This window comes from Choristoneura fumiferana, chromosome 12 (genome assembly GCF_025370935.1).
Source record: "Choristoneura fumiferana chromosome 12, NRCan_CFum_1, whole genome shotgun sequence".
Taxonomy (NCBI): domain Eukaryota; kingdom Metazoa; phylum Arthropoda; class Insecta; order Lepidoptera; family Tortricidae; genus Choristoneura; species Choristoneura fumiferana.
In genome coordinates this window covers 16,724,460-16,739,383 of record NC_133483.1, presented here as the reverse complement: position 1 = coordinate 16,739,383, position 14,924 = coordinate 16,724,460, and the positions used below count along the sequence as shown (strand labels likewise).

Sequence of the window (14,924 nt, the reverse complement as noted above, 5' to 3'; positions counted from 1 at the left end):
TGACCCTCTTGCTCGTTTGCCTCTCTCTCATAATAAAAAAATAGTAAAAGTTCACTTCCAGTATATACACCTTTAAGGTGATTCTCCACCGGCGAGGCGAGACGAGTCAAATTTGTATGGCGGCACCCGCGGCGGCTCGCGGCGGGCGTGCGAGAATGCATACAAATTCTCGTCTCGCCTCGTCGGTGGAAAATCACTATTGTTAGTAGCAACTCAAGTCCTGAGGCCTTATTGTCCCGAACGTCAAGAGCGTGAGACAATACGGCCTCTGGTTCCATAGCACAGGTAAAATATATTTATTTATAGTATTTTGCTACCGGTTTTAAGGCCTGGTGCTAAAACACAAGTAAGAATATATAACTAGCAGCTAGCGTTTCTTAAAATCAAAGATGAATACGGGATGAATTGGCTTATAGCTGAGCTATATAAGCTAGTCAAGCATTTTGTTGAGAAAGAAAATTCGTGGTAACGTCAATTCTTTATTTTCACTTATATATTTATACCACCACAAGCAGGAAGAAGTCTATTGTTTGATTTTTACATGATTGGGCAACTAGATAATAATATTATAAATTCTACATCGTTGTTTTAAAATAGAGATTATACATGCTTTATTATCGTCTTTAAATATACAGAGACCGATTGGCAACGTACTTAGTTTAACCAAAGAACGTCAAAAAATAGGAAATGCCCATATTTACATTTAATGTCTACCGATTATATTCAGAACTAAAACAATAGCAATCGCAACAAGTAAGAGACCGAGCCGAAGCTCCGCTTGGCGGAGCTCCTTTACGCAGCTCTAACCTACCCTGTTGTACCATCAAAATATATTTACGTGGAATTCGTGTGGTACCGCTTGTCAAAAAAAAAAGTCAAAGTCAGTATCTTTATAACAAACACTTATGAATGTCAAAAAAAATCTACCACCGCATCTACCACAAAAATATAACAATCGCAACAACCGATAACACACGAATTTCATTCTCACCGTTGGCACTCCAGTACAATAATCAACCTTTTGCCTATTTCAAAATATTACTGGCACCCATTACGACACTACATGAGTAAATTTTGTACTGGCATTGTAGGATGAAATAAACAATTTTTTTTATATTTTGCTGTCACAAAATTTACCAACCAGCGAAAAATAAAATAAATATCATGACATTGAGACACTTGACACCAATTGACCTAGTCCCAAACTAAGCAAAGCTTGTAGGTACTATGGATATTATAATTATAGATAAATACATACTTAAATACATATCATCCAAGACCCAAGAACAAACATTCGTATTATTCATACAAATATTTGGCCCAGCCGGGGATCGAACCCGGGACCCCAGCTTCGTAGTCAGGTTCTCTAACCACTTGGCCATCCTATCATCAACGACGTCAAATCAGGATGTTAAAAATCAGTTCTAATAACCCTTCTTCAGGCAGTCTGGTAAAAACTATAAATCCTAGGTTTCTTGTAAGATCGTTGCCAATCGTAGTCAATATAGTATAAATATTAAAAATCTCTAGTACAGCATTAAATACATCGAAGTGGACAAAGTGGCTTCAAACGGTCTGTTCAAAAAAAAAAATTATCAACGCTTTCAGCATTTATTTTTTACGGGTCTATATCGACTGGTCGAAAATTATTAGTCATAATGTAATTTTTGTCATAGTGTAACTTTTGCCATAATGTAATGTTTATTTTTCAGAATTGTTATAAAACAAACATAACCTTTCAATATATATGATGAAGCTATATTTGCGGAAGCTTTAGAGAACGCTGAAGAGGGCATCTAGTAGATGGTCATGCATTGAATAACATACGATATGCTGACGACACGATATTATTTGCGTCCAATCGATGATTTACAAAGTTTGCTCCAATGGTATGGATGGTATGGAATAATAATTATGGTCTTATCATAAACGTGAAAAAGACAAAAGTCATGATCGTTGGTAAATCTCAGCACCTTACAACGACTGATCTGGTTGTAAGGACTGATCAGGTAGTTAAGAGTCCACTCTTACAGATACCTAGGATGCATCGTGAACGACCAGTGTGATCATAGCGTTGAAATCAAGTGTCGGATAGAACAGGCGCGTAACTCTTTTCTGAAGCTAAGCCATCACCTCTGCAATCGATCGCTGAAGATATCTACCAGAGTGCGTTTGGCGCGTTGCTATGTGTTTTCGGTTCTTTTGTACGAAGCGGAATCGTGGACCTTAACCCAAAATATGAGCAACCGTTTGGAGGCCTTTGTAATGTGGGCGTACAGAAGAATTCTGAAAATATCGTGGACAGATACAGTATCAAATGAAAGAGTTTTGCAGATGGTTAACAAAAAGGCAGAGATGTTGAAAACTGTCAAGAAACGCAAGCTGCAGTATTTTGGTCACATAATGCGTAATGATAAATATGACCTACTCCAACTCATCATGCAAGGGAAAATCCAAGGAAAGCGTACTTCGTGGCTTAAAAATCTCCGGACATGGTTCAACCTTAGCACGAGATCCCTGTTCCAAGCTGCTGTGTCGAAGATTAAGAGAAGGATAGCACTAATGATAGCCGACTTTCGGTAGGAGATGGCACCTAAAGAAGAAGAAGAAACATAACCTAACCTATAGAGTTCTACAGGATGACCTTCTTAAAGTTCATGAAAAATGTACGGTTTCAGCGGGAAAAAATTATGACTAACAATAATTACTAGTATGACAAACATTACATTATGAGATTATGACTTATATTATGGCAGTCGAAAGGATCCCATTTTTTACAGCATGTAATCGAGTCGAAGACTGAACCGAGCAGGATAAAGCACGCGTGTTATTTCCACATCTGTCGCTCAGAGCGTCATTTCCGTAATGTTATAATAGTCGAAAACAAAGCGTTACGTAGTTTTTAGCGTTAGTTATCTAGAATCGTGATTTCTTCATTCTAGCCTTCTCGCAAAAGTAGAAGCACCTAGTCCACTTCTCAATATCTTTATCTGGCAGCACGTAATTGTTTTACAGCACAGCTAAACCACTATGTATAACAAGTTCTATTTCTTTACATGTCCATGAGCACTTAAAAGATGTCCTTTCCACTGTGTTCTGTTCACTTAAACTAAAAGTTCCTGCAAGCACGGCACTTGCCCTGGACTAGCGGGTCGATTTTGCTTAACACATACATTTGAATGAGATTACCACTTTTCTCCTTAAATTAATTGTACAATTACACGTCACTACTATTAGGTGCTGTTTCACCATCCATTGATTAGTGTTAACTGGCGGTTAGGTGTGATGCCGTCTCTATTCGTTTTGTTCGAATAGACGGAGACGGCATCACATTTAACCGTCGGTTAACGCTAATCAATGAATGGTGAAACAGCCCCTTAATATTATATTTCTAAAGGAAAAAGCGGCATGGTCTTAATAGAAATCTTATAAATAAAATTGAAGGTAAGAGAGCTTACATTTAGAAATAATAACAGGATTATAAAATACTTATTTTCTGCAATAACAAGATTAAAATATTAAATACAGTAAAATTGAAAACCAAAAATTCTTATAACAAAAAAAATGCTTATGTTTATAATAGCGATCGGGTCAGTAAAAACATCGTGACATTTAAATATCTCGCGTCCTATTTTGGTAAGTTTTATCTGTCATCTTTAACATCGGTATTCGGTCTTGTATTTAGAAGATCTCAGAAGAAAGTTGCTTTATTCCATCAGCACAAATGGTATGGTCAAATATTCGCTCAATAATCTTTCATACGTAATTTGGCGTCATACGCTGCTTTACTTCACCACTTCTTTTTCAATACCACTTGCGGAGAAGACAAAATTTATCACTATTATTACCTAGTTTATTCTTATTAAGATAGGGCGATTAAAAATAAAGCTTTTGATCGCACGTACATCCGATCTATGTCCAACGACCGCGAAACTTTTGAGTTGATTATAAACGAAACAGTATATTATTAAGTGGTAACCTCAATCATTTTTCCCATCATGCAAACCGTCCCTGCCCAAGGCCCTGCTAGGGTGGTTTCGGGGCCGGGTGCCGGTGCAAAAGCACTAGCTAATACCTGTGTCTGTTCGGATATATGTTCGGGTTCTGTACGTTGGGGTTTGACTGCTGGACGGGGTAGCCTTGCGTTATACTGCCGGGTTTTGAAGTCTGGAAATAAAATTATAGATGAATAAGGTTAATGTATAAAGAATATGTAAGTCCCGTAGGGAGGGGCTATTGCGGCTGTGGGGTAATTAAAGTTAGTACATCGAAGTTACTAATTGTAAGGATAGTTTGAATTGCAATAGGCAGTGAGCTACATCTTCGACCTCATCTGTATTAAATATCAGGTGAGATAGAGGTCAACCGCTGGTCAGATTAAAATAAAAGACTGTACCTGCATTGAGTGTTGCGACGTGGGGTGTATGGCGAGATGTCGCGACACTGGCGGCGGCTGCGCATACACGACGCCGGAACTCACGGCCGGATGGACAGCCTCGCTCAAACCGATCAACACCTGCTGTGGCTGAAAAAACACGAAGTGGAAACTAAAGAACCTACTATTAGGTAGGGAGAGGCTTATTGCTATTGCGGGGTAATTCTAACTTTACTAAGTTACATTGGGGGTGTTAATGGTTCGAATTGCCCCAGCTGCAATATCGCTCTACCTTTTTTTCACTCCAGCAGATAAAAGGTAAATAATATTGATATGCAAAAAAATTATTACAAAGGTAGTCAATTATGAAAAAAATGTAGTAAGGCCTTGCATATACGTGCGGTTTTACCCTTGTGAAAAATATAAAGTACGATTTCAAACAGATCAACAAATAACACGACAGAAACAAGCCTAATGGTTTTCGCATCAGAACCCGCAGCTAAAGGTTACTTGTAAATAAATCTCGGACATCGTCAAAACCAACCTGCGACTCCTTCTTAGGTTCCTGATGCTGCTGTCCCTCTCTATTCTTCAGTATATCGAGATACAACTGTGGCTGCGGCGCCGGAGCGTACATTAGGTTCGCATGATGCGGCGTGTGCGGCGTATGCGGAGTGTGCGCGTGGTGCGCGTACAACAATGGCGGCGGTCTCTCCCCCACCACTACCCCTGATGTAGGCATTGCGTAGTACGCTTGGGACGATACTGATGCGTTGTTCGAGCCGTATTGGGAAGGTTCTGGAATGGTTGTGGTTGGTTTGTCGTAAGACTTGGCTACTGGTAGGGCTTAAAATAGGTTCCAAATATACCGATACGTACCACTCTAGTACCGGTATTTTCAATAATTTCAAGCAAATTTTCTGAAATACCGGTACTAAATCAGTATACACCAGTATGTTCGGTATAGGTATATTTCAAGCCCTGGCTACGGGTAGGGCTTTGAACCAGTACAAAATATACCGGTATATTCATATTGCTTCAGTACACCGGTACTAAATCGGTGGATACTCGTATTTTGGTACCACTTTTAAGCCCTGACCACGTTTTTGAGACGAGCGTGAATAGCAAAGCAATTTACATCGAGTCATGGCACATGAATTGTAATATTGACGGTTCTGATAGAATATCAGCGCTACAGGCGTCTAACGCCTCAGCATAATGCTGAGTCAGCGGCCATTTCACTTCACAAATCATATATTTTAATTTTTGTATTTCTGATTTGTGTTTGCGTGTTTTGTTGTATTTGTGTCTTTGTAAATTTTAACACCTATTTTTTTTCTCAAGTCGTTTGTTTTAAAATTAGTCTAAAATATTTCAGCATCTGGTTGTTAATTTAATTGAGCATTCCTATAAAGAGGTTTCATCGGATTTTTTTAATTCGAAATGTAGTCGAGCTTTTGATGCAGTACACTTTGAACAGTTGTCCACCATGTCAAAGAATTGAAGAACATTGAAGAGAATGTCAACTCTAAGTAATTCAAACACCGCCTATAATATGATGGAGTATTTTTAAAACGCCTTGCATAGGCCATCAAACGTAACAGTTTGGCGAGAATATATAATGTGTAGTAAGTACCTAAGTTGTCACTTGAATATATACACATTGAAGTAAACGACACAGGTCTGCTCTCCTCTCTACCTGCGAGTGCGTGCTGTGCAGCTACAAGGGCAGTGTGGTGTACGTTCCTCTCTTGAAAGTCCTCACCGTGAACATCTGCCATAAAGATCGACACTAGACACCCGATTTGTAATCGTGAGTTGGGCCATGCACGATTTTAAGTCGGGCAAAAGGTTCAAATTATACCTAAATTACGTTTAAAATTGCTCATTGCTTTGATTTTCGCTCTCACATATTCAAAAACGTAGCCAAAGCTTTACTTTGCTAGACTTTGCACGCACTGTACTTTTCGTAACATCTTCATAGTTACAATCCAATTAACTGAATAGTGACCCACTGCGAAACCTTTACAGAAAAAAAATACTGTAAAAACGTACTATGAGGTAGGATCAAAAGTAGCGTGCCAAGCCTTGCGGAATTAAAAGTGCGACAGTAGTTACAACTAATTATTTTTTAAAGTATGAAATAAAGTTATTTTTATCTGCATAAGCACTGAAGTGTTAAAGTAAATCTGTAGTGGCAGATAATTCTAGAATGATATAAAGAGTTAATGATTAGAAAACATGCTCGATATTAGAACCAAGTCTTTGTACACAGCTAAACATAGCGTTATCCACTCACGTAGTCGCGCCCCTTCACATTTAATGGATGTACCTAGTAGTAAACGTATCTTTATAACACTAGTTCTGGGTCGTTTACGACAGACACGGTCAGCCACGCACACTAAGACACATTTTAACCTCTTCACAGCCAGAGTCATCCAGTCGTGTCAGCCAATGGAATGCCTCACACGCCACGGTCATCCATACATGACCAACATTCAACTCGAAATCAGACCTTCTGCAATAGAATTAAAAATCAAATTGATTTGTCGCTGGTTTTTCTTTGGCGTACAGAGCACGTCACTTCGTTTGTTTTGTGGCGGTGAAGAGGTTAAGTACGACTTTTGCACATCAACACTGCTAGGTAGGGGTGCGCCTTTGTGAGTGAACATGGCAGATCTGTAAACAGATACGAATGGAACTGGACATACACTGCAACTACAACACATTTAAACACCTAATTTCTGACTATGACAACACAACACATTCACAACACATTGACAAATAAAAATTAGGAAAGGGATATAATTACAAAAAAAAAACTGTCTGAACTATTGAAATTAAGTAATTAATTAAATCATACTATTAATCACCTGACTGAAAAAAGTATGAGCAAACTTGAAGCGTATTTTAGTCTATTTCAAGGAGTAAAAGTTGTGGGAATTTTAGTACTATTAAGTACAACTGTATATGGGTCTCTGTGAACAAGCTCTTTACGCGGACGAAGATAATAAACATAATTGTAAAGAAAAATATGAAAAAAGAAAGTTTAATAGTTAACAATATACCTAACGCAAAATTCAAATAATAAGTGCATTGCTTTGCTACTTATTATGGAGATGTTAGAGATGGAGAGAGACAAACGAAAATGAATGCAGGTTTTTTTTAATTTCCGCTTACAACATATTACCGCTAACGCCGTTAACATGGTTTAGTGATATGGTGAAGCATTAAAAAGAATGCAGAAAAAAAAGTGTGGAAAGGAAACGAAAATGAGACATAGCAAGCGGTGACGAGACCTAAACGGCTAGCACATTATAATATTCCTCGCTTGTCACTTAGTGCGTCTCTTTTTACCTGCGGGGGATTGAGGAAGATAGGACTAGTAAGCAGGGCTTGAAACTGGTACCAAAAACACCGGTACATACAGATTTAGTACTGGTAATTTCAGTGTAGTTTTATTTAACCACTGGTACCGACAATACCAGTACTAAAGCGGTATACATATCGGTATTTTTTTAGGATTAGCTTTATCCGTAAGTATAACTACACGTGTAGGGACTGGTTGTGATGGTGTAAACTAAAAGGTGAACAAACACAATGATTCAAGGGCAAAATCTAAATGTTCAATTAATCTAGATCTTTTCTTTTGGTATCAGTAGAATTATCAACCCTATTTTCTGGTCACTAGGTTTTTTCTACTGATGAGAGCCGGACGGTAGTAGAAAAAGATATAAGAACGCTATGTATTTTTGGCATTTAAACATATATTTTTTTATTTTGATTAGGAGAATTTCAGTATAAATTCTTCAAATTTGACATCTAATATATATTATGAATAGTCAACCAAGAAATCGGTTTACCACCCTAAGATTTAATGTCATTTGTTGCGCTTAAAACATCAAAGCCTATTTTCACTCACAAGTCAATAGGACAAAGTCAAAGTATTTTATTTGTTAAACATAGGTATAACTGTATACGGTGGTAAAAGAAAATATGATAGTCTCACCGTGTTTTGCCAATTGGCGTACAAAAATAATTTAAAATAAGAGAGAGATTAAAAGAACATAATATCAGATATAACTTTACAAGAAAAAAACATTATTAAATTGAAATTAGAATAATTGTATTATGAGTCATATAGGAACCTAAAAAAATATGAAAAATACTTAAATTGAATAACAAAATTTAATTAATACAACAGGATTAAATTATATCCTAATAAGTCAATCATTAAAAGAAAATGTCATTATACTATTTTACATGTCAAGAAATCATGAATTGAATAGTAACAATTGTCAATTAATAATTTACATAACTCATTTTAAAATTGTTGAACTTGTAAGGCTTTTATATGACATTCAGCATTATTGCTTTGTTTCTGAAGTAGGAACTGTCATTAAAATTGGTAAAGCGCTATCTTGGTCGACTATACGATGTAGTTTTATACTAAACGCTTAAGGTCGCTTGTCACGGTCAGCTAGGCACTACAGTACCAGTAGATGACGTTAGTGTGCACATTCCACGTATTTTATTTTTTTTAGGAATGAAATCGTGGATATTTTTATAAAATAATGTACATACCGCCAATAGCGTGAAATTTGTGATATATCGTACCAAGTTTCAGATGTATTTTAATTTAGAAAAGACGCACTTGATCGCTGCAGTTTCGACTGAGATATTTTCGCACTATGCTTGTAATTTGTAACAGAAGTCTTTGTTAATTTCGCTCTCATGATCAAAGAGCAGATTGGCCCAGCTGCATAAGGCTAGAGTGTTTACCCTATCCTCAGCTTAGGATTATCGGGTTCATTTCGATGTAAATTCCAACAAATATTTCTACAGTACAGTATGCAGTATCATTAATTTACTTACGATTATACATCCTATAACGTTAGAATGGGATACACAGTGTTTTTCTTGATTTCCGTTAACTTCGATAGATTTCATATGAATAGAACAACTACCTTGTAGGTAATTACTATTGGCCGCATACATACTTAATACAACTTCGGTCATAGTTCAATGGTCAAGTTGTAAAATTCATAAACACGAGTAACATTGACGACACATAAAACCATAAAATATCTCAAAAAGCTCACGATTTTAACGTTCTTTTGCAAAATGTCTGTGAATCAACAATTCAGTTGCGGACTTATGAAAACGTCATAATCCTACTAATATTATAAATGTGAAAGTTTGGGATAGCTGGACATCTGAAATAACACATAGGCTACTTTTTATCCCAATAGCCCCACGCTCGAAATAATAACCGCAGGGCTTAGAGTCATGACCACATAATAGGGAGTCATAGGGACTGTAGATATCATGTACGGCATGGGTATAACAAACACGGGGACTCGAAATAACAACCGTTGGGGTAGAGACATGAAATTTGGCATGGTTGTATAACAACCATGCATATAACGTCAATGAAAACCACGATGTAATTTTAGGGAATTCCCATGAGAACTTAATAAAATCCCGGAATTTCAATTTAACTGCTGTATCTAATGATTTACGCGTGCGAAGCCGCGGGTAAACGCTACTTTTAGAATATTTACTGCGCAAAATAGTAGGGATAGGCCGAATATTCGTTTTATATTCGGTATTCGGCATATTCGGCAGGTTTACCGAATATTCGTATTCGGTTAATATACCTAATGAAATGAATGAGGTCTTTTTTGTGAGAAATTAAGCGAGTTTTTTGTTTTAATCAAGAGTTGCATGATTAAATATTTCAACAAAAATTAATCATATTTATAGTTTCTACTTAGGAATCTAATATGCCGAATATTCGTATTCGGTGAAACCCATTTTCGGCCCATCTAAATTAGTAATATTTTCTTAAATCACGATTATCTTTTAAACAATAAGAGTTAGGCCACTAGCATGGTCTTGGAGAAATTACCTCGATTTGTAACTTTTCAATGTTCCCTTAAAGTTAACGGAAATCAAAAATAACACGTTGAATACCTAACCAAAGATTAACGCACTTTAGTCGCTATGAGAAATTCTTCTCGGACTATTTACCAGAGGAAATAGACCGCTCAAGACGCGTGCGTCTAAAAAACTGGTGCCCACAATAATCGCTACGGTAATCACGGTCTTTTAAATAGAAAAATATGTCTAAGATAGAAATGGTGATTGTGATTACGATATTGCGCGCTTTACACAATAAGACGACAAAATTATGCTATTAATTTCAAATAAGTCAGTTTTTATTTAGCATCAGGTCCAAATGGGTGGAGTCCAAATAGTTTTTTAACAACAGTAGATAAAATTAGTATAAAACATTCCATTGTGTGATTTGTGTGACAATAATTAATTATTGGGTAATTTTCGTATTAGAACGGAACTTATTCCAATCATTCGTTTTATATGGCCTGTTTGCATTAATCCAGTAAAATCGTTCCACGCCCTATACTACGAAGTGCAAAACTCGAACTTCGTATCTTGCCGTCCCGCTGACGCTAATCAAAGTCAAAGTCAAAGTCAAAATATCTTTATTCAATTTAGGCTATAACAAGCACTTATGAATGTCAAAAAAATCTACCACCGGTTCGGAAAAACCTCTGTTGAGAAGAATCCGGCAAGAAACTCAACGAGGTATATTTTTTATAAACAGATTTTTGTTTTAATATTATTTAATACGAAAGTGAGAGGGACAGTACGATACGAACTTCGATTTTCGAATTTCGTAGTAGCCATGTAGCCATTCTGTAGATTTACATCGCGGGGTTGCGATGCTAACGCGTTACACGAGATCGATCGAAATAATGTAAACAGAGCCCAACCATTTACCATTTGAATTTCACCCATATGACTTGAGAAACAATCACGGGCAAAACACGACGGTTGCCAATGGATATGGACAAAGCAGATACCGAGTTTAATCAAAGAATTGAGAACTTACTGTGGTCAGAGTAAACAGGTTGGTGTTTCATCGGCGGTTGGTGGAGGCGCTGTGAATACAGTGCGTATGTTGGAGACGGGCTGCGGGCACGCTTTGTACCGGCTTGTATAGGTCCACGGACTATGGTTTGCTGTTACAAAAAGTTCAAGTTTTATCTCTGATGTGATAGATATGTTATACCTACGAGTATGTTAAATTAAATGTAAAATGTAAAGCATTGGACATATGACAATGGAAAGGCACTGTTTTTTATGCACGTTTCTTTTTACACGTGCGCTAGATTAAACGGAGCGCGTGCGTAAGCGCTCATTCTTGCGTATTCAACGTTCAAAGAAAACAAAACCGCATCTGCACGCGCGTACAGCCGCTTCCAAAAACGAGCTTATACGCGCAAATAAAGCGCTAGTCTGAAACCGCCAGTACGGACGGACGGACAGCACGAAACTTTAAGGGTTCCGTTTTGTCATCTTGAAATGAAATGAAAGAGTTTATTTGTCATAAGTGGGTTTACAATGGTCTCAATGTAAAAGATTTATAATAAGAAAGAAAGAAAAAAATAAAGAAAACACTCAAGATCGCCACTCAGTGCCACTAAATGGCGTACAAACTTGACTATGGAACCCTAAAAAAACTAAAAAAATATGGCAGACAGTCGGCGGTTTTATCGTTTAATTAAAACATTCGTAGGTATAATGAAACTACTATAAATATGTTGATGTAGAAGTTAAATAAGACATACCTTGTTTAGCATATGAGATGTAAGAGGCGGCGGCCGACCCTGTGTGGGTATCGGCTCTCCCTGCCCCGTCGAACTTGACATCGGGAACATTGGCATCTGCTGTATGTTGCCCATCTGCATTTTGATTGGTTGATTTTCACTGTAAACGTATTCACTGTGATGGGTTTTGATTGCCGATCAAAATATTGTGTTATGTGATTACTTATCGCATTCACTGCCACCTGACTTCCACAGGTGCCATCGACGCACATGTGCGTTCAAAGTGTATGAATACTCATGACAGCGGCACTGGGCGAAGTTCCATAAATGCATATAGGTATGCGTCGGTGGCAGTGAATGCGTTAATGTCATGTCGCAGACGAGTGAAGAGCAAGAATTCTGCCAAGAATTCATTTATCGCTATCCAGCAGGAATTACGTAGTTTTCCAGGATAAAAATTATTCTATGTCGTTCCCAGGACTATCTTCATACCAAATTTAATAAACCGGTTCAGCAATTTAAGTGTGAAGAGGTACAGACAGAGCTGCTTTTGTACTTATAATATAAGTAAAGATTGCAGATTATCTCTCCTCTAGGTTCAAAAGATTAATTCGGATTTAGTAATTAGACAGATACTGAAAATATTTTTGAAAAAGTAATAATTAAATTATTGATGGCCATACTGTACTCACTTGGATTCCTTTTGTTGCTGTCTTTTCCGGTTCTCGTCTTCGTTGAGCACCTTTTTGAGCTTCATGAACAGCTGTTGTTTCTCTTTCTCCAGCTGTTTCAACTTCTGCTCTAACTGGTCAATCTGTTCCTTAGTTTCCTCTGGAAAAGTTTGTCATGAAAAAATGGTAAAGTTCAGTCGCGGAGCAAGAAGAATTTCGTAAAATGACTATGTGTCTCTGTTACTCGCGCGTAAATATGGCAACTATTTTAAATATATCAAATTAAATGGAGATAGCAAATTTTACGAGGAGAAGACGTTTTTTAACAATTAACAGCATTGCCATAAAAGTTGAACTTTAGTTTGGATGGCAATGCATGTAGAATCAACAAAAAGTACAGTCAGTAAAAAGCTTCCAATAAGAGTTAAATTATTTTGGAAAGTTAACTTGTTTGTGTGGATATGCAATGCTACATACAAGAGAGGACTATGTCAGGTTACATCAATGTGCATGATTGCATATGTATCAATTGCATTGGGGCCATTTATAACGGTGCTCATAAATGTGCAACAGTACTCTTAATATTTCAAATAGGGTTGTGTCTACATATTTTTTAACACTTTCACTAACAACTATGGTGCAATATAAATATTTGGGATGGAACTACGAAAAACTTTCATGGAAGCATTGCATCAAATTAATGATCTAAAATTGACTCATATTTTGTTTTCTAAATTTTTTTTACGCAAAATTATAGTTCTATGATAAACCTAGCCATATTTTTGAAAACTAACCAACTACAAGGGTTGACCATGTTTTGTTGTTAAATTTAACAAACTGTAAATTGAAAATAGCCATTAATAATAGCATAGTTTACTTGTTTTATGGTTAAATTGGACAGTTTTTTAGCAAAAAGGATCAAAAGCACTGTCATGTTATTCTTAAAATATGCTTTTAATCCTACTGAAAATAGATCCAAAATTTAAAAAAAAATTGTTGAGTGTTGGATCCTTTTTGCTAAACTACTTCCAATTATTATTACATTATTACAGGGTTTTGTTCTGCATACTTTGATTTTAGAAAAACTTGATATTTTGGCTTCTCAATATTTTCTCTCTCAATCATGGTCATGGTGCATGCAACTGTGTTAAATATCGAGCTTATCTTAACAAAAGGTATAAATCATAAAATTAGTAATGACTATGATAGTCTAAAACATTGTATAGTTTATTTGGAAAAATATTTCACTAAAGCTAAATACCCTAATACACTACTTCTGTTAGTCCCTTGTTACATTCCACCTGCATAATTACCACAGCAGCCAAGAGAAAATGGAGCTACAGAACCATATATTTACCAGCCATTTGTGTACTTAAATGCATAATTTGGTTGGTAAGATATGTCACTTGTAAAAGAATAGTAAATAACAAGCATTTTAGCAGCATCTAACCCAGTGTCATGACATCTTGTCGCTCTCTAGCTTCCCTCTCCTTTCTAAGTCTCTCCTCCTCCACCTCAGCTTCATATTCTGAAAACAAAAATTTGTTAAGCCCTATTTGGAATACATTAGATTATAACACATAAATAAAAGATGAGTTTCGAACGCTTATACCGAATTCAGAATAACAACAAATAATTTGCCTCTGAATAACTTTCGATCTGGGTTTTAATAATGTACCTACCTTGTTTTTTTCGCTGCCTTTCTCGTGAGATGTGCCACTTGAGAGCATTCCACATGCGCTGATCAGGATCATTCTGTTCTTCAGTAGTCGTGGATGTTACCGCAGGCATTTTGCTTACAGTGTTTGCACTGCCTGTTGCTTCCACTAATCAAGAGAAAGCATAAATAAACATAAGACTCTAAACGGCTTACGCCAAATAAAACATTTACATAAGCTATTTCTTAGCTTAGCATATAAGATAAATCAACTTTTAATTTACTTGCGCAGCGCACTGCAGTAGCCGCAGTTTATTTTTTTTTTGAAGTCTTCGGATCGGACAAATCTTTTTATTTTTATTCATCTGTCTTGCTCTTGCTTGTCTTGTCTGTTCGGCTTTTTTTTTATCCCATGATCCCGCCCGGCGCACATCACAGATAGCGTAGAAACCGCAGTAGAGTAGCCATAGATATCTTAACGATTTTCCGTGCTTGATAGTGAACAGCCATTGAAATAAAACTGTTTTACACGTCATCATCCATACTTAGACCAATTTTTTTTCACATTTCTGAACGTTTCTTAATGT

At 36.7% G+C, this 14,924-nt stretch overlaps 1 protein-coding gene across 3 annotated transcripts; it reads right to left on the bottom strand.

The window, feature by feature from the left end:
- Positions 1 to 466: 466 nt before the first annotated feature.
- Positions 467 to 14,924, bottom strand: LOC141433510 (uncharacterized). 3 transcript variants are annotated; one of them, XM_074095572.1, is made up of 9 exons: positions 14,622 to 14,924; positions 14,363 to 14,506; positions 14,131 to 14,208; positions 12,702 to 12,840; positions 12,031 to 12,184; positions 11,292 to 11,421; positions 4,920 to 5,173; positions 4,397 to 4,525; positions 467 to 4,167 (listed from the first exon to the last, which is right to left on the bottom strand). In XM_074095572.1, coding segments are annotated over exons 1-9 (1,128 nt in total). In that variant the 5' UTR covers positions 14,623 to 14,924; the 3' UTR covers positions 467 to 4,068. The 3 variants fall into 3 exon arrangements, with proteins under 3 accessions (XP_073951673.1, XP_073951674.1, XP_073951675.1); XM_074095573.1 differs by having other exon boundaries at positions 12,031 to 12,169; positions 14,622 to 14,917; XM_074095574.1 differs by lacking the exon at positions 14,622 to 14,924 and having other exon boundaries at positions 14,363 to 14,615.

Coding starts and splice junctions, on each gene's coding strand:
- LOC141433510 (XM_074095572.1), bottom strand. Junction 12,185..12,701: donor CAGCAACAAAAGGAATCCAA/GTGAGTACAGTA, acceptor AACCCATCACAG/TGAATACGTTTACAGTGAAA. Junction 4,526..4,919: donor AACCTAAGAAGGAGTCGCAG/GTTGGTTTTGAC, acceptor GTGTTTTTTCAG/CCACAGCAGGTGTTGATCGG.